At 44.8% G+C, this 24086-nt stretch overlaps 1 protein-coding gene across 4 annotated transcripts in view; it reads left to right on the top strand.

The window, feature by feature from the left end:
• Positions 1 to 22181, top strand: part of NOD1 (nucleotide binding oligomerization domain containing 1) — a 42369-nt gene extending 20188 nt beyond the window's left edge. For 2 of the 4 annotated variants that reach the window (XM_075921947.2, XM_075921948.2), the window contains exons 4-12: positions 59 to 1859; positions 3905 to 3988; positions 5225 to 5308; positions 6242 to 6325; positions 7812 to 7895; positions 14187 to 14270; positions 14981 to 15064; positions 16457 to 16540; positions 18843 to 22181. In XM_075921947.2, coding sequence (XP_075778062.2) covers positions 59 to 1859; positions 3905 to 3988; positions 5225 to 5308; positions 6242 to 6325; positions 7812 to 7895; positions 14187 to 14270; positions 14981 to 15064; positions 16457 to 16540; positions 18843 to 18915 — 2462 coding nt within the window. In that variant the 3' untranslated portion in view covers positions 18916 to 22181. The remainder of the gene's footprint in view (positions 1 to 58; positions 1860 to 3904; positions 3989 to 5224; positions 5309 to 6241; positions 6326 to 7811; positions 7896 to 14186; positions 14271 to 14980; positions 15065 to 16456; positions 16541 to 18842) is intronic. The other 2 variants (XM_075921950.2, XM_006125579.5) reach the window with 2 other exon arrangements.
• The last annotated feature ends 1905 nt before the right edge of the window (positions 22182 to 24086 follow it).

Genomic DNA, 24086 nt, shown 5'->3' with positions numbered 1-24086 from the left:
AATATACTGAAGCCCTTATGTTAGAATTGATCTCCTTAATAATTAATTCTTTCTTTAGTTAGCAGGTATCGCCAGAAACTCAAATATGAATTGGGACGAGATACAAAGTTTGTTATGTCTTACGCTCAGAAGGAGGAAATGCTTCTGGAGGAAACCTATTCTGCTAGTCTTATTGAGTTGGTCAGTTATACCAATGAGAGCCTAGGCTATGTGAGCCACTTAGAAGACCTGTTTGATGATAAAACTGGGGTAATTAACGAACATGGAGAGACGATCTACGTCTTTGGTGATGCAGGCATTGGAAAATCCATTCTGTTGCAAAAGATGCAAAATCTTTGGGCCAGAGAAGAATTGGGTGTAGGTACCAAGTTTTTCTTCCGGTTCAGATGCAGGATGTTTAGCTGTTTTAAAGAGAATGACGCCATCTGTTTGAAGGATCTCCTGTTTAAATACAACTGCTACCCTGACCAGGATCCTGAGGAGGTATTCAACTACATCCTGCACTTCCCGCATGCAGTCCTCTTCACGTTTGATGGCTTTGATGAGATCCATTCCGATTTTGACCTGAACAGCATCCCAGAGATCTGCTCACCCAATGAACCTACTCACCCACTTGCCCTGCTAGTGAATCTTCTCAGTGGAAAAGTTCTTAAGGGATCAAGGAAAGTTCTGACCGCAAGGACTGGAACTGAAGTTCATCAAAACATCATTAGGAAGAAAGTACTACTCCGAGGGTTTTCCAGCAATAACCTGAAGGAATATTCTAGGAATTTCTTCAGAGATGAGGAGTGTCGGGTATTGATGTTGAACCAACTGGAAGCGAACCCCAGTCTCTGCAGTTTGTGTTCAGTGCCTTTGTTTTGTTGGATTATCTTTAAATGCTTTGAACACTTCCACGCCATGTTCGACAGTGCTGAGCTTCCAAACTACTCAGTTACACTCACAGATGTTTTTTTGCTCATGACTGAAGTTCACTTGAACCGAACTCTGAAAACAAATTTGCTGAAAAAGAACACCAGGAGCCAAGTGGAGACATTCAGGTCAAAAAAGGAAACTCTGTTCTCTTTGGGTAGAATAGCACATATGGGGATGGAAAAGTCTCTCTTTATCTTTGACCAGGAGGAAGTCACAGCCTTGAACATGTCAGAGCAGGATTTGCACCTGGGATTCCTCAGAACAGTTCATGACTGTGGTGATTATGAAGACCAGTCCTATGAGTTCTTGCACATGACCCTGCAGTCTTTTTTCACAGCTTTGTTCCTAGTTACTGAGGAGAAAATGGGTACAAAGGAGTTACTAAAGTTTTTCACAGAGTGCTCTTCCACTGAGACTGCCCAGTCTACTTGTCTCTCTATTCCGTGGTTCCGTACTCACCCCATAGGAGACGATCCTTTCCGAAACAAAGAACATTTTCACTTTACCAATCTTTTTCTCTGTGGTCTACTTTCCAAAGGCAAGGAGAAGCTCATCAGACATTTAGTTTCACCTGTAGCCATTAAGAGGAAAAGAAATGCACTCATCACTTATCTCTTAAAAAGCATGAAATTTCACATGGAGAGCCTGATGCGGGCAAGACTTAAGGGTTATAAACAGATTCAGGTCATGCCTAATTTTGTTTGGATGCTGAGGTGCATTTATGAGACACAAAGTGAAAAACTAGCCAAACTGACTATCAGGGGCATGAGAGCCAACTATATCAAACTTACTTATTGCAATGCTTATTCTGCGGATTGCAGTGCCATTTCCTTTGTTATGCAGCACTTTCAGAAGCATCTGGGTCTGGATCTAGACAACAATAATATCAATGACTATGGAGTAAAACAGCTTCTACCTTGTTTTAATAAGCTTACAGTGATCAGGTAGGATGTCATGCCAGGTGACTGTTTCTCTAGATTTCTTACACAATATAAGCATTACACTTCTAGAAACTCTTTTAAAGCTTGAGAGGGCTAAAGGCACCAACTGCCGCTGGAAATAAACTATGTTCAGCTTTTAAAGCCTTGTTTCAGAATGATCACCTCAGTATCTTGAGAGGAGGCAGTCCCAAGTAGCAAAATTTGGATCAACATTTTAATCTCCCAGAGTTTGCCAACTTCAGATTTTGTGTGTGTAAGTAAAAGGTAGGACAGCAGAAGGGACCTGCTGTGTGAATTTGGAATCCAGATTGCAAAAAATGCCACCAGAAGTTTGGTGTTTAGGTTTGTGATCTTGATGTGGGCCCATCTCAGGTTATCTTGGAAGTAGGCCAGGTTCTGTGAGAGAGGGTGGGGAGGGAGGAGCAAAGAAGTACTTCCCTTACATAAAAATTTGCGAGAGCCCTGTCCTGGTTTTAAAATATGGCAGTGGAAGGGAGGTGCCATTCATAGCAATTGCTAATCAGTGCAGTGTGCCTTGTATGTTAGCATGGCTAATCCAGCATGAGGACTGTCATCTCCATTTGTTAATTCCTGCATGAGAGAAAATGATATTTGTAATAATAAAACCCAGTTTCTCAGCCAGTCACTTGAAACGAAGCAAACTCCTCTGATCTGTGGAAGTTGAGACCGTTCCCTCTACCGAGCAATGCATCTCAGGCCATGTCTTTACAAAACAGAAGATTGATACGACTGTGATTGATCTTCCAGAGTTCAATTTAGCGAGTCTAGTTAAGGCTTGCTAAATCGAACTCAGAGGACACCCCCATCAGCGGCCTGTACTCCTGTTTCTGCAAGTAGTAAGGGAAGCTGACTGGAGCGGGAAACAAGGTACCTGGCCTCAGACTGAGGGAGCTATCGGATTCCTGGAAGAAGCAGGAGTGGCTTTGTAGCAGGGTGTTCTCAGAATTTGTCGGTATGGCAGCTTAGTGCGGATTCTGGGTTTGTGTGAATTGTACGGTACGCGAACGGTTTGTGCTGTAACTTCCCTGTGCAGACCCAGCAGAACTGAACGTAAAGCTACCTGCATCTCATTACCTTTTAATTCATGCCAGCAGGGTCTGCGTGGTGCAGTTTCAATACAGCAGGTTAATGTGCTTTACTGTTCACACCTCTGTAATCTGCAGTGTGCTGCTGTGTAGACAAGCTCTTGGCATTGGAGCTTGGTCCACAAATGGCACTGGTCAAAACTTTTCCAGTGGATCATTTATGTTGGAAAATGCTGATTTCTTGAAATTGAAATGTTTCACAGGCACATGTTGATGACATTTAACAGAAGAATTTCTAAGCTATTCACTTATATAACATGAGAATTCAACTTTATCCCTGCAACTCTTTTATAAATTGTAATATAAAAACCAGAATTATAAAGTTGAAATAAAATGTTCAGGTTTTTTTCAGAAACAAAATATATTGGAATGTTTTGTTTCATGAGAAAATTCAGTCATTTGATTTTTGGGGTCCCAATTCAGGGCAAAAAAGAAATGTCAGAATTTCCTGTGGCATGGAAATTCAGTGCTTGGATCACAGCTCACTAGAGCATACATGGCATGACATCAGAATGTGCTTCTGTACACAGCTGTTTTCTAAGCATTCACTGCGTATGAGGAGGCCCATTGAGGAGGGAGTTGTGCTAGAATAGGTTTTGGTGCAGGGATGCCGAGTGGAGCGTCTCCAGTAATTACAATAAAGTGTGTGTGGGGGGGGTCTGTTTCTGCTTTGTTGATCTACTGATTTTTTCTGGTTTTAAGCCTGTGTACAGAACACACAGAATTATCTGGGAGCTCTATTTTTTTTTAAAGTGAAGTTTTTAAACCTGAATTCACATTTTTACCAATGGCTTTTATACATTGAGGTCTGACGCTCTGTTAAAATGTCAAAGGAAGATGTGTAGATCTCCAGCAGTCCATGAAGAGCCAAATACCCTGTGGTTGGTGAACCCTTCATAATCTGTACTAATCAGCCGTCGATTTCCTGCCTTCTTCTTTTAGGCTGAGTGTTAACCAGATCACAGATCACGGAGTAAGAGTACTATATGATGAGCTCTCCAAGTACAAAATTGTGACTTTTTTGGGGTATGTATCAGCATGGAACAGCATAAGAGAGAATTGTTTCATTACAGCACCTTGCATCCTGAGTGATGCCTCAACACTGATAGTTGGGACACTAGCAAGTACAGGATGGAAATGCAGGTCCCTTTAGAGTGTGTCTCCACTGCAGTAAAAGACGGGGCAGCTGACTTGAGGTCACAGGGCACTGGTCTGAACCCCTGGATATGTACACTGTAATTTTATAGCCCTGCCACCCAAGCTTAAGCCACCTGACTGGGCCACGACTGCTCGTGGGTCTTTTATGATAGTGTAGACTTACCCTTCGTTGGTAGATCCTGACTATGGCAGATGTTACAAAGCATGTTTTGTGTCATAATGTAGCGAGATGTGGTGCAGGTGTCCACATGACAGCACGGCAGGAGAGACCATTTCCCCATAAAACAGTTTTCCTCTCCTCTTTGTTCACAAGGTGGATTCTGCTAAGGGCAAACCTCACTCCTGTTGTAATGCTGATAGGGTGTGTTCAGTTTTGCCAGTAATACCTGACCTCCTATGTCTTTATCCACCTGTACAGTAGTTCAGTCATTTCTTTCTTCTGTACAAAGTAGATTTAGCTTACAAGAGAGAAGGGGAGTGGAAGGGTTATCTTTTAAGGGGTCATGTTCACTGGATCCTTTTGCAGGAAGCAGCAATTTCCTTAAAGCCCTAAAAGAAGATCAGTTTCTAGTCAAGTTTGGGGTGTGGGGTTTGTTAGCCTTTATTCGCTACTTTTGATTAAATGGTGGCATAAAAATTACTTAAAAGTGAACTTAAATTCAAAAAAATTGTTTCCTTCCATGCATGCCCTAATTCCCTGTGTACCTACCCAGTAATCTGACCTTGCAGTGCAAGGAACAGGATGTATTTCAGAGGGATTTAATGCATCTAATAAAAGAGCACATATTTTGCATGGCTTCTGGTTTCAGAACTTTTTATATAAAATATGTTCATATTGGGACAAAAAATGGAAGCTGGGTTTGCTGGAAGAGATCATTTACATTTCTTTTAATATGTAAACACTTTAAATAAATTCCAGTCTGCTCTTCTTAAATTTTATAGATCTTGATTAAATTATTATTCCATGACTAAAAAGAAGTATTTAAATCCTTGTACAGACCCTTATAAAGATAGATACTCTGGGTGTACCAAAAATGTCCAGGTTGTATATATTCAGATAACAGCAGAAATAATCTATTTTTATCAATGTGATTTTTCTTTAAGCTTGTACAACAACCAAATTACAGATGTTGGAGCCAAATACGTTGCAAGACTCATTGAAGAATGTTCAAGTCTCACATATGTTAAGTATGTCCAGGATTTTTCTTTATCATGTTCTGAGGTACCCCAGTTATGGTATATCAACTTTAAAGGAAGATAGCAAAAAGTTTCTTACTTGAATACAAGAAAACACATGTAGATTGAACAAAAGGAGGTTTGCAAAGTTATGTAATTCCTTATAATACTCTGACAATGACTGCTCCTGATGCATTCCTTTAATGCTTAATCTTTACTAAAGACTGTTTTGCACAGTGGAATGCATTGACCCTTGGAAGAGGGTCAGCACAAGATCTATACTCCACTTATATCCAATTTTTAGTGCTAGAGAGGCACTTTAGTAACTCATAAACCTTGTCCTGTGACTTCTGCATAGGGATACATTTCCCTCATTGTAGCTAATTTCAGGTTTGTTTAAGCCTGCCCCTTTCACGAGTAAAGGGAAAGAATGTATGCCAGTATTGCATTTCAGTGAAGGAATTACCAGAAGCCAATCAGTGAATTATTACCATTGGTTACAGGGAACTTCCTCAAAGGTAGAATGCTTAGCCATGCACAACACCAGTTTTCATCCTATTGTTAAGCCATGTTAAACTTGTTGCTTAATTATTTTTATAACAGAAAATGAAAAGAAATGAAAGAAGCAATGAGAGCTAGCGGGAGTACAGAATTCTTGGATTCTAGTCATGGCTCTGCTACTAACTTGTTGTGTAGCCTTGGCTCTGAATTTTGCAGCCTAAAATGATTCCTTTTGGTCTGAGGCCTTGTAACCAAAAGTGTAAATGTGTGCAATATTTTAGTCCACGGAAATTTTCAGGAGTCATAATAGACCTCCTCCACTGTTATCTATCATAGGAGTTGGCTGTGAGGATCCGTGTCTAAGCTGGGGGTTAAGTAGCTGTACAGATGAGGTGTTTCTCCTTTTAAGAGCTGCATCTTAACAGTGAATATGTTTTTATGCAGAATAGGGGCTAACAAGATAACCAGCGAAGGAGGGAAGTGTCTTGCCCTTGCTATCCAGAAGAGCAAAACGATGTTTGAAATTGGGTACGTAAAATGAGTTATTGCCTGGCGGGATATTAAACATGATATTTCCTGAGGGCTGCAAAAGGAGCTAGGACTGTTTGTAGCAACTGAAAAGCTGGCCCATTGAGTGTAGGAATGGCAGCTTCCAGAGGGTCAGGGCCTGATTAATATATAGACACACTAGGCCTATGGCCTAAATTCAAGTGGAGGGTCCAAAATCATAGTTTAGCGTCCTTTGCCACAGCTGCCACCTCCTTGTCCTGCCCAGAGGGCATCAACCACCTGCAGGAGCACCCACCCCCAGCAGCCTGAGGTCGTGTGAGTGGAGGCCCCATCGTCCTGTCTCCTCTTTGCTTTCTTTGGGGTGCTCAGTGCAGTCTCTCTGTGACCCTGCATGCAGAGACTGTCACTGTTCCTGGCTCTGACCCAAGCCGTATAGGATATGTGTGGAAAGAGAGGCTCCTTGGGCCCACCCCAGTCCCGAGCCAGTGCAACTAAACCAGCCCTGCAGGCTCGTCCTCCTCTGTGATGTGTGAAGATAAAATGGTGGTGATGCTCCTACCACCTTGCCAGGCCAGCGGAGTTGTTGGCATCTCAAGAGCAGACTGACACTGAGTGAAATCTCAGGGAATCGCCACTGTCAGTCTGCTATTGAGATTACTCGTCCTCCTCAAGACTAGGTCAAACCCCGCACATCAGGGCACAATGCCCAGAGCAAGGAGCTGGCCCAGACAGGTGGGACAGAAGCTGCTGCAGTGGGACTCAGTCTCCTTCCCCTCCCCTGCCTTAGGGCCTCCCCTTCACACCAGGATTAGGGCTGTTAAATTGTGGTTAATCAGCTAGTCGAGTAGTCAATGGAATTTCCATCGACTACTCCATCAGTCGATGCGGGGAGGGGGGAGGTTCTCTACCCCCTTTGAGGCTCTGCAGTTTAAATGTAGTAGGAGCCAGGTGCACAGCCAGCTTGCGCCGGCCCTGGAAGCTACCGCTGCTGTGGCTCTGCATTTTAAGTGTAGTAACAGCCCCCTGCAGGCTCTTACTACATTTAAAATGCAGAGCCACAGCAGGGGTAGCTCCCTGAGGCAGCGTGAGCTGGGACTGAACAGTCTTGGCTCATGCTGTCTCCAGGATACTGCAGCTCTGCCACAGAGGCAGCAAAGAGGAGGGGGGAAACGTGAGTCGTTGACTAGTCAACTATATTACATCCCTACTCTGGGTCAGCTGCATGGGAAAGTGTCCCATAAAGAGGTGTGGCTGTAGGCGGCTCCCAGCACACTCCAAGAGACACTCCCACCGAAGCAAGCGCTCTCCCAGTGCTCCCTTAGAGCAGAATTGAACCCTCAGAACTCAGTCTTGGAAGATGCTGGAACCTGCAAGGATCAAATGAAGGGGGCCAAGTCCTCGACCAGCTTGGAACCCTGCTCAGTAGAACAAGCTCCCTGGGGAGGTGGGATAAGGGTGGCACTAGATCCCTGTCTTGTATGTCTCTGTTTCCTTCCCTTGCCAGAATGTGGGGTAACCAGGTTGGAGATGAAGGAGCGAAGGCATTTGCAGAGGCGCTCAGGAATCACCCCACTTTAACAAATGTGAGGTAATAAATTGGCTTTACCAAACACCTGCCTTTCTCATGTGCTTTGAAATCAGTTCTGATCTGGGGAGGCTTTGTCTGAGAAGTCGGTTCGGTGCTGCAGCATTTCTTCTGCAGGCCAGCATGCCCCTGAGTCAATCAGGAGGCCAGCCTGAGGCCCGTGCTGAGGCGGGATTTTCGGTCACAATGCAGGTGATTGTTTATATACCTGTCATTTTCTCTTCTTATAATGCTCCCTAATTACAGTCTAGGGACTCTTCTCTGCTGCTGTCCATAGTCCCTTAAACCCATGCTTAAACAAATTTCTTGCACTCAGGCTAAAGTTCAAACTAGGCTACTTTTTTCATGATCAGAGTTTATTAAGGACTGATTACACAAAGTTTGGAAGGAGGAAATGGAATTACACTAACACTTAAAAAAATACAGGAAAAAGGTTTCAGAGACTGGTACCATTCTCATTTGATGACACTTGACACCTACTTTGTAATAGTGCAAATGATGGCACAAGCCACAAAGCGGTTGAGAAATAGGCCCCTGTTGCATTGTATGCTAGTAAAGTGTGCTCTCTTCAGGAGAAACAAGCAGTTTCTGAAGTATTTCTTAGGCCAGTGGCTCCCTTTTTTATGCTGCCAACTGGCAAACCCATTCACAAACTTTTGGTGGGCTGGCAACATTTTATTTGCATATTTGCATTATTCATATTCACAATGAATATGCAAATAAAATATTACTGGTCTGCCAAAATATGTATCCCAGCCCTGAGAGCTGCCGCACAGCAGCTGGCTTCAGCTTAATCAGCCACCGCTTTGTAGGCGGCTGCCAGAGCTGAAGCTGGCTGTTCGTGGCGGGTTTGGGCCCAGGGCAGAAGTACACCCGACCCCCTGAATCATCACTCAGCAGTCGGCTGTCGCTCCAGCAGCCCCTGCGGACCGGCAGTCAGCAGACCGGCAGTTGGGAGCTGATGTATTAGGTTTTGTTTGCACTAGAGACCTTACATAGGTGCATTGATATAGCTGCATGGCTGCTAAGATATCCCATGTAGCTGCTCTAGGCTGATGGGAGAGAGGTCCGTCGACATAATTAAACCACTCCCATGAGAAGATTGTGCTGGGAGCCATGCTATGTAGGTAGCAGTGTATCCACACTGGTGCTTCTGTTGATGTCACTTACGTCTGTCAGGGGGTGTTTTTAATACCCCTGAAGCTATATCTACACTGCGGAGCTCTCTGGTATCCCGGAAAAGCTCTACCGTGTCCAAGGAACACTACCTGCTTTTTCGGAACAGTTTTGAAAAAGTGGATGCATTCTTTCGGCATCTCTGTATTGCTCATTGTATGAGGAATAAGGGATGTTCCGAAAGAGGAGGTTTTTCTGAAATTTGGTCCCATGTAGATGGGCCAAAGTTTGGAAAAGCCTCTTCTGGAAAAAAAAGTGGAAAAAGATGTGCAAATTGCCATTCGCAATTTGTGTATGTTTTTCCAAAAGAACTCTGCAATCTAGACATAGCCTGAGTGACATAACTTACCAACAAAAGTGCTAGTGTAGACATAGCCTTAGGCTGTAAACCAGGGGTGAGCAATAATTTTTAAAAGGGGGTCACTTTAGAAATTTCTAAAGTGGGCCCCCAGTCACCCTGAAGGGGTGGGGCCTTGGGCTGAAGGGGCGGGGCCAGGAGACTTATTGTGCTTCCCTCCATACTGTGATTGTCCTGTGGTTGGGGAGCGTGAGAAGTCTTCCCCTTCCCTTCCCCACGCCGCCCCCTGGAGAGAAATGCCAGCTGTTTTAAAACAGCTGGCGGTTCCCTCTAGGTGCCTAGCGGGAGGAGTCTTTGCGTGCTCTCCCTGCCCCCAGGCCAATCAAAGTCTGGGGACAGGGATTGCATAAAATCTCCTCACCCCCGCAAGAGTATGCGGCGGCTAGAGAGACACGCCTGTTGGCAGGGCGGGGACAGGACAAGAGAGACTTTGTGGGCTCCCCACTCCCAAGCCCTGATTGGCCTGGGGGTGGGGGAGTGGCCAGACGACCGCGGGCCAGGTCCGGCCTGAGGAGGGCCCTATGCCCACTCCTGCTGTAAACGCTACATGTCTTTAACTGTTTGCGCAACCAGGCTACTACAATATAAATTATAGTATTCTGTGCGACAGTGGTGATAATGAAGTTCTGTATCTAAGCTTGACACTAGTATGGGAAGGCACGCAAATGTTTGAAATTGGCAGTAAAGTATAAGGGGAAGCTAGCATTATAAATCTCAAGATTCAGTTCACACCTATTTGCTTTAATGTTTTCAGTTCTCTGAATTTTAAAATAATTCCCAGTTTCAGTGCGTGTCCCCGCCATCCTTTGTTTCTTTTGTATTGGGTCATTTACTTTCATTTTGTCTCCCAGTTACACTAAATTCCACAACCCTTTCTGGAAATTGAGAGCAAATATCCTTGCTTGCTTCCCCCACAAGATGGTGCCCTTCACTAGTTTCTTCAGTAGAGAAGCAAGGATTGTGGTTAGGACATTGGGGAATCTGTGGAGAGCTTGCTGCTGCTGTTTCAGATGATCAGTGATTTCACAGACAGAGCTCTGCCCTGGTTTCCCCAGGCGGATGACTGCCCGAAACAAAACTCAGTGGTGAACAGCTAGCTGTAACCTAGATTTTTGTTCAAATAGAAAAGCTACCTCAAAGAGCCACCTTCTCCTCACTGCAGAATTCCTCCCAGAACCCTACTGTCGAGGGCGGTGCACCTTGAACCAGCATTAAGCTGAGTTATGCTTGTCTGGCACTTGCTGTGGAATTAATGTTTCATTAATGTAGTGCATACAGAAGCAAAAGTGATGATGTGCACTGGCAGGCTCCAATCCGTGTGTGTGTGTGCACATGCACACATGTGCATATGAATTCTGCCATTGCATCTTCACCCAGCTCATTCTTGAACCATATAGGGCTAGAAGGGAATGCAAGGGTCTTCTAGTCTAATCCCCTGACAAGATGCAGGATTTGTCATGTCTAACCCATCCAAGAGAAATTGTGATCCAGCCTCCTTTTGGAACCTCCAGGGAAAGAGCCTCCACAACATCCCAAGCCAGTCTGTTCCATCGCCCTACTGTTCTTACAGTTCAGAAGCTTTTTCCTGTGATTTAATCTAAATCTTCTGTGCTGTTGCTTGAATCCATTGCCTCTTGTCCTGCCCTCTGTGGCAGGAGAGAAGAACTTTCCTGCAACTTGCAAATTTTTGAAGACCACTATTCTGCCATCCTTTAATCTCCTCTTTTCCGAACTAAATATGTCCAGGTCCTTCAGCCATTGCTTGTATGGCTCACATTCCGTCCCTGGGATCATCTTTGTTGCTGGCATCAGGATCATTTCCAGTTTTCCCACATCCTTTCTAAACATTGGCAACCAAAACTGGACCCTGTATTGCAGCTGGGGGCCTAACCACGTAGCAAGGTCACCTGCCATGATTTGCATGCTGTGCCTCTGTTACTATAGTCTAAAATTGCATTTGCTTTTTCTGCAACAGCCAAGACTGCTGGCCGGGCGATTCTGCAACTGCCCCGGGATCTGGTGATTCAAAAGGGCTTGGAGCCCTGGGCCCTTTATATCACTGCTGGAGCACTGTCTGGCATGCCCCAGGCTGCTCTAAGGTTGAGGGCGAGGGGGTGGGCTGGCTGCCCTGGCCCCGCCCCCGCTTGCCTGAGGCCCCACCCCTCTGGAAATAACCCCCCCCACACACACACACACCTTGCATTAATGTCTGCTCCCCTGACCACAGCATCACACCGGTGACTCATGCTGAGGTTGTGATCCATCACAACTCCCAGATTCTTGTCAGCAGTGCTGTTGCCGAGCCAATTGTCCTCCATTCTGTATCTGTGCATTTGTTTTTTCCTGCCTAAGTGTAGCACTCTGTATTCGTCTTTATTGAATTTCAACTTCTTGTCTACAGCCCAGTTCTCCAGTTTATCAAGATCCCTTTGAACTTTAGCCCTGTTCTTCAGTGTTTTGGGGAATCCTCCTTAGCTTTGTTGGAGTTGCAAATTTGATCATCATGCTCTCTGTTCCTACAATTCTTAAATGAAGAAATTACATTATGAATTTAAAATACTTTAATCTTGCTCCATCTGTTGAATACCCATGAGTGTAAATGGTGGTTTTAATGCAAAGTTTAAGGGTGGATGAAGATAGCCCAACATTTGAGCCATTAGGCTAGCCCTGAGACTATTGCACATAAGCAATGGATTGGTGGCAGCCAAATGCAGCAGCATCAGCAGTGCTGATAACTGACCCAAGCATGCATGCACCTGGCATTGATTTGTCACGCCACTGATGGATCCTTCTGAACCAGGTTTGAACAGTCAAAGGGTTAGTGTGCACCCAGCTTTTACATGAAGGGCTAATGAGAGAGTCCCACTGTAGTTGTGTCCCATGCACACAACGTCTCAGCTCAGTGACGACAGCCTTCTGACCAGATTGGATAGATTGGTCAGAGGTAGGGATGTGAACGACTAGTTGAAGATCCGATAAGCAAATGCTTATCGGATAGTCAACACACTAGTCAACTAGTCACTCACACTAGTTGCATTGACTATTCAATTAGCCAATTAATCTAAATTTAACATCCCTAGTCAGAGGCCTCTGGCATTTTGCTGATGAGGCTTCTGCAGAGAGGCGTGGCAAGCTCTGCATCCAGTCAGAAGAAAATCAACTGGTGACCCTTGTGTGGATCCTTTTGTGTCAGTTGACGCCTGCCTTATAGAGCTTAGCTTGTGCCTGCACAGGAACAAATTGCACAGCTTGTCCATGGGGCTGATCCAAAGACCACTGAGTCCATAGAAAGACTCCCAGTGATTTCAGAGGACTAGGGCTTAGGCCCTAAAGGTTGTGTTCTCCCCTACCATGCCCATGTGCTTTCCTCACTTCTTGTCTCCTTACTGCTGGTGTGTTCGTAGGCACCAGCTCTGTGGGTGCTCCAGCCCTATAGGAAAAAATGGTGGGTCCTGATCCACCACCAGTAGCCCCCCTATTAGCTCCTCCTACCTGCCTGTGGAGATCAGCTGCTCCACGGCATACAGGAGGCGTGGAGGGGGCAGGAAGAGGTAGGGCAGAGCCTTGAGAAGGGAGCCGTGGGGGTGGGCAAGGGGATCATCCCTTGGCACATTAGAAAGTCAGCACCTATGGCTGTATTTGAATCCAAGGGATACGTTGTGGAGGATCAGTTGGAAATGTGGATAGTTAATAAATTCTCTTGGCTCTCTGCTCCGCAAACCACCTCCCCACCCGCCTCCCCCCCCATGTTAGCAGTATGAATTCAGTTTACTCTGTTTGATGTATGGATGTGACTGATTTGAATTTGGGCTTCACTGGTACCCAGTGAAAATGGTGGGCAAAATTAACTCCTGTGCAGCAGGCAAACATGGAGCTTTTGTGCATTTCCATTCCCTACCTGCCCTATTTCGAACACTCACAGGAGAATTAAGTGGTGTGTAGGCCTCATGCTAGGAATCTGCCCAGGACTGATCTCGCCCATTGCACAAGCAATACTGCCAGCTCCTGTTTGGCTTTGAGGGGACTTAGAAGAGTTGCTTTTTAAAGACCTAGAATTGGGAGCTTAGTATTAGACAGATACTCTTACCAATACCTGCCTGAAGATAGAGGGAAGATTTGAAACGCCTACAGTTTGCACTGAAAACTATGTGTGTGTATAAGCTTACATTTCCATATGCAGCTGCATACTGTTTGCAAGATAACTAGGAATCTAGGAGTTTAAATTCCCCCATTTACGAGCTATAAATGACCAGTTCTCACACTTGATATCTCATTGAACACAGATGTATTGTGGAGCATGTGCCTCAGTCAGGGCTGGTTCTATGGACAATGAGCTGGACAATGAATTTCAAGAGGTGCCGTTCTAGGTTTTCCCCTTGCACTTCACTGATTGGTTTTTGTGGTTTGGGGTTTTGGCTTGGTAACTGGTGAAGATGGAATTAGTACCAAAACATTTTCCACCCTGGCACTCAAAGCTGCCGGTCACAATTCTGCTGTTCATCTCAAAAGTACAACTGTCTGATGCCAAATCTCATGACCTGTGTAACTGAGGGCAGAGTTGGATCCAGGCTATTGACAATAACAGAAGCATGTAGTTAGAATGCTTGCAAAGTCTTAATTAGTTACCGTTTGTAGAGCCCTTTGAAGAGGTAAAGCACTATCTAAATATTATGTATTGGGGCTGGTTTAAAGACAATTCAGGCTTTTTATACAATGGAGATGCTGGCTATTTTTATATATTCCTGTCTCTTGTTTCCCAGTCTTGCATTCAATGGCATTACGACAGAGGGAGGCAAAAGCATTGCTGAAGCTTTGCAGCACAACAACTCCGTGAGGATATTTTGGTAATCAGTAGTATCCTTTCATTCTGTGGAAATATCTGTGGAAAGTTGCAGTTTATTTTTACAGGATCATTTTACTTTAGAATGGGTATGAGCTGTATTGGAGTGCTAGCTCTTATCCGACTGGCACAAGGATGTCTCCTCGAGCTGGGAATCACACTCCTAAGCCAGGTCTATACTACAAATGTACAGCACTATAACTGTTTCTTGGGGGGGGGGGGTGAAAAATCCACACCCTTGAGTGATACACGAACCTAACCCCAAGTGTACATAGTGCTGTGTTGCTGGTAGAGCTTCTTGTGTTGACATAGCTACCGCCTCTCACAGAGGTGGATTGACAGTGCTGGTGACAGAAGCCTTCATGTTTTCTCCAGTGCTGCTCCCCTGTCTGGACTTGTCCATGTCTTCCAGTGCATTGTGTCTGTCCTCTCCTGTGCATCCCCTTTACATTCTGCAAGGGCCACTCCTGCTAACACATGGCAGGGAAATACCATCCCTGCCCCATTGTTAATAAAAGCATAAGGGTATTTTTCCTACTCCCCTACATTCTGGCTTCTCTAGTGCGTTTTTGTGTCCAGTCTTTGAAAGCTGCTCAGGACAGGAATTGTTTGTGGCTTGTCCAAAGCTTAGCACTCAGTCAGCGCTTAAATAATTGAGTAGCAAATGTCAAGATGTGAACCAGAGTTACTGAACAAACTCTCTCTCCCAATTAGGTTGACTAAAAATGCATTTGATGACGAAGCTGCAGAGAGATTTGCAGAGATGCTGAGAGTCAACAAGAAGCTAGCACATTTATGGTGAGTTAGTTACATTTAGACAAGCATGGGATCTTTGGCAGCCATCACAATAAAACTTCCAAGTCCATGCAGGTCGCAGCAAGCCATCTCTGCACTCCTGGGCTACGTGAGTGACAAGTGAATGGAGCTGCTGCTTTGCATTTTTTTTTAAACTTTTGAAAAAAAATTGCATAAAGTTGGACACCTGAATTTGCATGCAGGTGCCTCAGGAAACATCCTGAGCACCCGCAGCTCCTACCTTAAAGAGTAGATGCTCTGGGCACCCAGTACCTCTGAAAGCAAAAAGGGGCCTTGATTTAGGGCGTTTAGTTTTTAAGCACCTACATTTGAACATTTTGGCCATAGTTTATTATATATCTGCCTTCAAATTGTGAGAGCACAGCACCCTTTGGGCCAGAGCCGCTACAGTGGCTCAGTAAAGCATAGGAGCTGCTGCCAGCCGATGAGTGTTTATCACCTGGATTTCTGGGTTAAGCCACTTGATTCTTTGAAATGGCATATTGACCAGGGAAGATATTTAGTCAGTCTCTTCCAGGTGTCAGGGGTGGGGAACCTAATGCTTGGGGGCTGGATTTGGCTCCTGAGGCTCAGGGGCCCCACCACGGCAGTAGGGAGCCTGCACTGATGTTCCAGCCTCCTCCATTTGGAAGGGTCACCTGTGAACAAGATGTTGGGCACACTTTTCCCCCTTGGCCCACAAGAGGGGGAATATAGTGACCTTATTTCCTCCCTGATGTAAGCAGTGGCAACTCCTATTGACTTCACTGGGAGCTGCACTTGCTTACACTATGGCTGTTTGGTGCAGTATCTCCAAAGAGATCCCAATCCTTTCTGGCCTGATATTCAAGAGACTACCCTCTAGACTTTCCTTTGGATTGCTCACAAGGCAACTAGTGACCACTAAAACACCTGGCCTGCCCCAGGATTTATGTGCAGAATTGATCTGCTACACCATGAAGAGTCCTTGCTTAATAGAAAATATAACTATGCTGGATTAAAAGCCACAGAGCAGCTAATTTATCAACTGACCCAGTGTTCGTAATTCCACACTGATCATAATCAGTTCCCACTCATCAGACAGCAGATGTATTACCAATTGCATAATTCAGTTCCCTAACCCTGAAACACACATGCAGACACTTAAAATCAAGAGGCTTTAAGCCTCTTGGCCTCGCTGCTACTAGCACATCTGAGAGGGGGGTGTTGTCTGACACTGGCATGCCATACAAATAAGAGTTTGGTAATCAGAAATTCTTTTCTTGGTAAATAGTCAACCCTATTGACTACCTCCGGGTGTTGATTTCTGCCTCAGGCATACCAAGGGTGCAAGAGAGGGGACTGCTACAGATCAGAGCTAAACAGTTGGTTTGATGCAAAGTGCTTTATTTTTAGGCTTATTCAGAATCAGATTACAGCCAAAGGGGCCAAGTACCTCAGTGACTCTCTCCAGGAGAACACAACCATTAAAGAAATCTGGTAAGAGGCCGCTGCTCAGCGTTGCTTTGTGACTTTCTTTCCTGTGACTGTGACACACTTGCAGTAACTCAGAATATAGAGCTCGGGGAATCTCAATCTTTTCTTTTCTGAACCCCTCCCCCAACAGGCTATAAAAATTCCACAACACACTAGTGCCACCACGACTGTTACTCTGCATCTCTGAGGCCAGTATTACAGGGTAGCCAATAGGGCAACTGCCCAGGACTACAAGGGGCCCCACAAAGCTAAGTTGCTTGGGCGTTGGCAGCAGCCCAGGTGATGGGGCTTGGGCTTTGTGCCCTTGATCCCAACGAGTGTAATGCAGGCCCCTCGCTGGGTGTGTTTTATTTTTTTTTTTTTGACAGACCCTCTGAAACCTGCTCACAGACCCTTAGCAGACTCCTGTTTGAGAACCACTAGTTCAGAGCAAATTTCTAGGGGAGTGATGTATTTCCAGCCTGTAGGATTCAGATTTTGAAGGACCCATTCATTCCGACACTTACACCTCTGCTTTGCACATGTGAGCGGTCCCATTGGCTCCAATCTTACTGCTTTCCTGGAGAAAGCAAAGCACATGCATAGCTGGTTGCAGAATCAGGACCTAATTTTGTAGCCTGAGTGTTGCTTGATCCAAATATTCATTTCAAACTTGCTTCTCAACCTATTTCTGCTCACAAGGGGCTAAAGCCAGACCAGGTGAGGCTGCATATAATTAACATTATTAATTTGGTTCACAGACTTTATGCTTCGATTGGCTTGGTTCAGGCAGCACTCCATGCACAGTAAAGATGCTAAACTACAAGGAAGGAGATTAACTTTTTTGCAGAGTTTGCTTGTTTTAGATGAGGTAGGCATCACAAGCCACCTGTGTTCTGAGGCACACAACCAAAGCTCATTCCTTCCACCAGCTCTGAGGGGTGTAATAGCCTCTAGAATTGGGCTCTTTTTAGCGCTACTACTTTCAAGCTATGATTTTGCACAACATAGATTAAAAAAAATATATTTCTCTTAAGTGCCAGGCCACAGTGTTCTTACTTTGAAAGACTGTCAGTCACCACCTGTGTCCCACTACAGTAGGCCCATGGAGGTGGTGATCTCTTACAGAGCTGGGGCAGAAGGGGGAAGCGTACACACCCCTCGGATATTTTCAGACCAAAGTGAGGTTCCTATGTCTGTATTTAGATTTCTAAATTGGCTTGTTTCTCAGAGATGCTGAGCAAGGGCAGGATTTATGAGTGCTTCACCCTTCTGAAATGCAGGCTATTTATAGGTCTAGGGGGCTAACTTTAGGCAAGTGGGTTTGCAAATGTCGACCTAACATGATATCACTACTATTAAAATACTAACAGGAATAGCTCAGCAAATTAGGTTGCCCTTGGTAGAGTTGCTCTACTCAGGAGGATAAAGGTTAAATGAGGGTTCAAGGATGAACAAGTCTCTGGACATTTGGTCACACTAGATTCCCACACAAGAGGAACTCAGTCAGCTGGATTCCTCTTTTCCTATTGGCTGTAATACAAACATACCGTTCACTTTCTGAGCAGTTTGGAGCAGGACAAGATTGTCTTGCTCCAACACCCAACTCACCACATCCAGCATAAAGCTAAAATGTCTAACGCTGGCTGCCTAAACTTAGATGCCTCATGAGTAGAAGACTAACTAAGGGCATGTCTTCACAGCAGCATTATTCCGGAATGACTGACATTATTCCAAAACAACAAAGAACATGTCTACACTCTTAAGTCATGATTTCAAAATAATGTTGAGCTGGGGGACTTGTTACTCCAACTCCTGTAACCCTCATTTCACAAGGAGTAAGGGAAGTCGAAGGAGGAGTGCTCTTTCTTTGACTTCCTGCTGTGCAGACAGTGCCAAAATAAGCTATTTTGGCTCAAGCTACACACATGACGTAGCTCAAGTTGTGTTGCTTAATTTGATTTTTTCCCTGCTGCATAGACGTGTCCTAGGGGGTCTGGGCTTTTAAAAGCACCCAGCCTGCCTTGATTCACATATGTGGGAGCTGTTAGACACCCAGCACATTAGAGTGCCTAGAGATAAAACTAATTATAGGCACCAGTTTTTGAAAAAATCTTGCCCCCTGTGTCTAATCTGAACTAGTGTCACCTAGTTAGGGGAGACCCTCCCATTTGAGGTCCATCCCCAGCTATGCACATTTGGTAAATAAATAGCACACAGAGTGCAAGGAAATTTGGATTGCCACTCCACAAACGAAGACGCCATGAAATTCAGAGTGCAAAATAAGACATAAGTTCATATTCATTTCCTTTTCCCTCCCCACTAGCTTAAATGGGAATCTGATAAACCAAGAAGAGGCCAAAGCCTTTGCAAATGAAGAGCGGATTATTTGCTTTTGAGTGTATTCTTTCCAGTGTGGACAAGCTCTGTATCACAGGTACTGTTCCAGCACTTAAAGACTACGGGATTACCAAGGTATCCATCTGCACTGGGAGCCAGTGGTTACTTCACAACATGGGTCGGGTTAACTGGCTTTTTCAGCACGCTGTGCCCTTCACTTCCAGTTCCCAGTAAGGTGCCTGCATTGTTATGCTATGCATTTGCTGAGTGCGAGAGTACCTCAGAGAACTATGTTTGTCCAGTGCTTTGATGATTTAAAGTGCTGTGGCAGTGTAAACAAACCAACTCCCCCCACCCCACCCGGGCAGCTCTGTGTACTTGATACATGTGTATATACATAAAGCTATAAGTCTCTTTATAGCTTACTGATATGTACAATATCTTGTGGACAAGCTACAAGCTCACACAACCATGCCCAATAGAACGAGACGCACTTGTGAGCATTTGGAGATTGAGTAGCACTGTAAACCATCCATGCAAGGCACTTTTTGCTGTTGTCTTCAACACTGCTACTCTTTTCTGCCTGGTCCCTGAGGTCTGATTTTCTCAAGGACTCTCAGTGGATGTTCAAGATCCTGCTTCTCCAGCGTGCTGAACTTCAGCCAGGGGTTATTTTTAACACTCCTTCTCTGGAGCTGATTTGGCCAACTTCCCCCGTATACCCAGCTGCATGCCTGCCAGCCATTTTGTTGGCATCACCACCATGGATCCTCTCATTAGAATGCAGTGTTAGGTGTAGATGCGGCCCACTGTCATCGCAATGTTCAGTTGCGAGGAATTGGGGGGGATAAACCTGAAGAATAAGCAGGCTGCTCTCTGCAGTGCACCCACTGAATTGGCCTCTAGATACTAGACAAATTTAGCTGTAGAATGTGTCAGTTTTTCCATGAGAAAAATCAGACACCTTTTTAAATGCATCTCAAGCAGCAAAACTCTCCAACCCATGAAATACTTTTCAAAAGTTCAGCCAAGGTTTGTTAATTTTCCTTTAGTTAAATGTATTCATTCATAGATCAAGTTAAAAAACCAAAATCACCTACTTGTGTGTGTGCTGGAGTCTCCATTTACTAACTTGCCCCCAGAGCCAGGTGGGATAAAGGAAGGAAGTCATGGTACAGATTTTAGTAAAAACATTCTTTGTGGCGGTCTAAGTTGAAATATTTTAAAGGGTTTTCTGTTTTAAATCCACCCCCATCTCTTTTTGGTAGTAGCACCCTCCTTTTTCTCCAACACGTACTTCCAAACAGTGTGAAGGCATATTAGTGCTTGTTGTTTTCAGTGGCATTTCTCATCAGCTGTCATGCCAGTGAATAGTTCTCCTCCCACCCAGGTGAAGAGATGACATTTCCAGTCTTCCTAGAGTCTAGACAAATCAGCTAAGTGGATTGATTGATGTGGTTTTGTTTACTGAAGCAAAAAGGTGCACAGTTAGTCATGCAGCATATTTTAGCAATGAAGACATCTGCCAAGACAATAGTTAAAGCCCTGTTAAAGGCTATTTAAAAAACCCCACATTTCTTAGACCAGGTCTACACTGTACTTTCATTGTTAAAACTCAGATATGAAAACACACCCCTGAATGATAAAATTGTAAATGATGGAAAACATCCCTATGGACGCCATTTTGTCAGAGGATGATTTTATTATGCCATCAGGAGAGCTCTCTTTGCAACAAAGCAAGGCTATGCTACTTACATTACAGTGGCACAGCTCAGACATAGCCTAAGGCGAGGTCTACACTAGACCCAGAAGCTCAACTTAAGGTATGTAACTCCAGCTATGTAGAATAGGGAGCTGGAGTCAGTTTACCTTAAGCCGAGCTTGGCAGTGTCACCGCAACAGGAGGCCGATGAGAACAAACGCTCCCATCGGCTTCCCTTACTCCTGCCAAGGAGTACTAGCCGCCAGCAGGAGAACCCTCTGAGGTTTTTTTTTTTTTAGCAAGTCTTAATTAGACTATGGCAGATGCAAGCAAAAGAGAAAAGGGTGTGATCCTGAGCGGTAGCAAGTCCTCTTTGTTCCTACGGTGCTCAGCATATCCCAAGAAGTGTGTTAATAGCAGAATTAGACTCTAGAGCAGACTCAACATTTGATGCCCCGCGGCCACAATGATACTCACAGCACATGCTGAGGGCCGCAACTTCAGTGTGGTTGCAGATAGAAGCTATCTGCATGTTTCTCACTGACGAGCATGAATACAAAGATTAAGGCAAGACTACACAACATGCAGGCCCCATTTAAGTCAGATCTGCTGATATTAATAAAATGCAACATTTACCCTTTTCCACCCATCTGACAGCACTTTTAATGAGCAATGACAGTCCAGGAATTTAACTACTAGAACACATATCAACAGGAGACCATTGTATTGACTACATTTTTGTTTTGGCTCCCACCTGCGGGCCACATATTGAGCCCCACATAAATCCAGACCACACTGCGGGCCATGTGTTGAGTAGCCCTGCTCTAGAGCATCAGAGGAAAAAAATGCTATTTTCACATTCAAAACTTTGTCCTCCTTTTGGTCGTCAGTGATGTGAAAATACAGTGTCATGAATTTAATAGGCACTTTTGGGGCGTCTCCCTTCAGCTTCTTCTGCACTAGGATTTAGACCAGGGTGTGACTAACGCTGTTACACGAATGGGCCTGATGTTACAAGTTCTTACTCTGGGGCATAAGGTTCAAACTGCTCGGGGAAGCAAGCACTGCATTTGGCAGGCAAAGCCTGCAGGAACTGGCCTTGTGTTCAGAAACCGCCTACTGCAGACCATGGCCCTGTTAAACTTTACTGTCCAACCAACTATTAGTGTCAAAGGATGATCGACATGCAGAGAGCTCAGAGGACTGCGCCTTTGCTGTGGGCAGAGGTCAAGCTGTAGCATTGACAGGGCTGAAGCCTCGATACTGAACCCATAGCAAATTTCTGTTCGGAGTGGAGCCACGACAGTGATTTATTTCCTGCATTACATCACAGCTTCAGCTTGGGGGAGTATGGCTGCCATGCATGGAGAAGCTGGAATTTCCTGACAGTTTTGGGCTACACTTTTTTCTTCAGACTTAATGGGCTACTTGCAGTGAGCTCCCAAGCTATAGTTGACTACAGAAGGGGCCTTGTTTACCAGAATTCACATCTCTGAGAAACAGACACTGGTATTGTAATTAAATACAGTTTTACACTTGGAATTAGCAATTTACTAAAAAAATCCTTTGTATAAAACTATGTATTTTTTCAACCCTTTGTTAATAAAGAGCTTTTAAAAGCTTCTCTAGCCTTCTCCTGTGACTCACTAAGGTTTATTTCAGTCCTGCCAGGCAGACACAGGGTAGATTCAGACCTAGATGAGAGACCATAGCTCAAGGTTCAGAAATGAAAAGTCTGTAGTGGGTAAGAAGGGCAGCTGCACCTGCTCTAATGGGTACACACGCAGCCCACATGCGGGCAATACTAGACAGGCATGGGCAGAGCAGCTCAGACCACACTATTACTTTGGAACCTCGGTCATGTGCGGAACCTAGCAATTGACCTGTATTCCCCTTTAGCCCCCGCGTGAACTCATCCCACCTCAGGAGAATAGTAATAGAGATGTAGCCGTGTTAGTCTGGTCTTGCTGAAACAAAAGACAGGACTGTGCAGCACTTTAAAGACTAACAAGATGGTTTATTAGGTGATGAGCTTCCATGGGCCAGACCCACTTCCTCAGATCTATTTGTGGAAGAAAATTGGTATCATTAGTTCTTAGCTGGGACAAACCTAGTGTGTTTGTTAGAGACACACACATCTATCCCAACTTTATAGAAAGACTAACACACTGGCCTTTGGAACAAAACAGCTCATGTCACACACTTCTGCACATTCAGGCTATATCTACACTACGGGGGTTTTCTGGGATATCAGAGGTATCCTGGAAAAACTCCACCTCGTCTAGGGAATGCGTCTACTCTTCTGTTTTATTTTGTTTTTGTTGACGAGCAGACACGCTCTTTTGGAAGCCCTGTCTTCCTCCTCCCAAAAGGAAGAAGGGCTCTTCTGAAAGAGGATTTTCCAAAATTCAGCGCAGTATAGACAGGCCAAATTTTGGAAAAGCCTCTTCCAAAAACACTATTGGAAAAAGGTCCGCAAATTGCAGAGCACATTTTGCATACCTTTTTCTGATAGATCATTGTAGTTTAGACATAGCCACAGTCCTAACCTTGTGTTAGGAGAGAACATTTAAAAGCTGTTCTGATGCCACAAACAGGCTGACGTAAGTATCAACAAATTCCTTTTAAACAAGTGTTTAATAGTTGATTCGTAATAGAAGGTCAGGATGTGTTGCGAACTGCAGCAATGATGTCCAATAGGTTCACTCATTGATACTGATAATTGCTAGGACGACAACAATGCAGGGGTGAGAAGCCTCAAGGACTTTCTAAAAGCCAGTGTATATTAGGCCCAGAGCATTGCCCCGAGCCCCAGTACACACCACTTCTCTAGCATGCGTGAAACGGACACGGATCTTCAACAGTTTGATTCTGTTCCTAGTATTACTCCTAAAGTGACTGTGTGCATCCTTTGGCCATGTTACACATCATCATATCCCCCACCATCCAGTGCCAACTCATTAATTTTACAGACTGCTAAAGGCAGAGAGAGCCCATTTCTATCCCATGTTCATCACTGCAGTTACCTGAGCTAGACTTTGACACTCAACATCCCCTGCTGTTCATAAAACCTTGAGCCAGAGGCAAAAGCATTTAAGGAGTGCTTTTATAATCCAGATAAGGCACTGAAGCTACAGTAGCATGGAAAGTACCTGCAGACAGTAACAACAAAACACACATTCCCTGAGAGGAAAGGAGCAGCACAAGAGTGGGTTACCTATCACTGTAGGGGATGTAAAAGAAATAGACCAATGGTAGATGAAAATGTGCTTTTGGTAGGACTACAGCCTGCTGCACTCTGAGACTGTTTCAGCTGATCGTTGCGCTGCTGCTGTCTGTTAGCTTCCTCGGGGCAGCAGGCATGCGTCTGGACAGTCTCAGCCCCCCCACTAGGAAGGGTTCCGTTTTCTAAAACATGTATTTGGAGCAGGAGGTCTATTCCTGATGTCAGATTTCTACACTCCAAGCAGACTGAGGATCCAGACAGCGCTATAGGTACTAGAATAGTTCCTTGGTTTTAGGCTGACT

Source organism: Pelodiscus sinensis, chromosome 2 (assembly GCF_052426305.1).
Source record: "Pelodiscus sinensis isolate ZL-2025 chromosome 2, ASM5242630v1, whole genome shotgun sequence".
NCBI lineage: Eukaryota > Metazoa > Chordata > Testudines > Trionychidae > Pelodiscus > Pelodiscus sinensis.
Note: the sequence above shows the minus strand (reverse complement) of the source record. Positions and strands in the feature narration are given on the sequence as shown.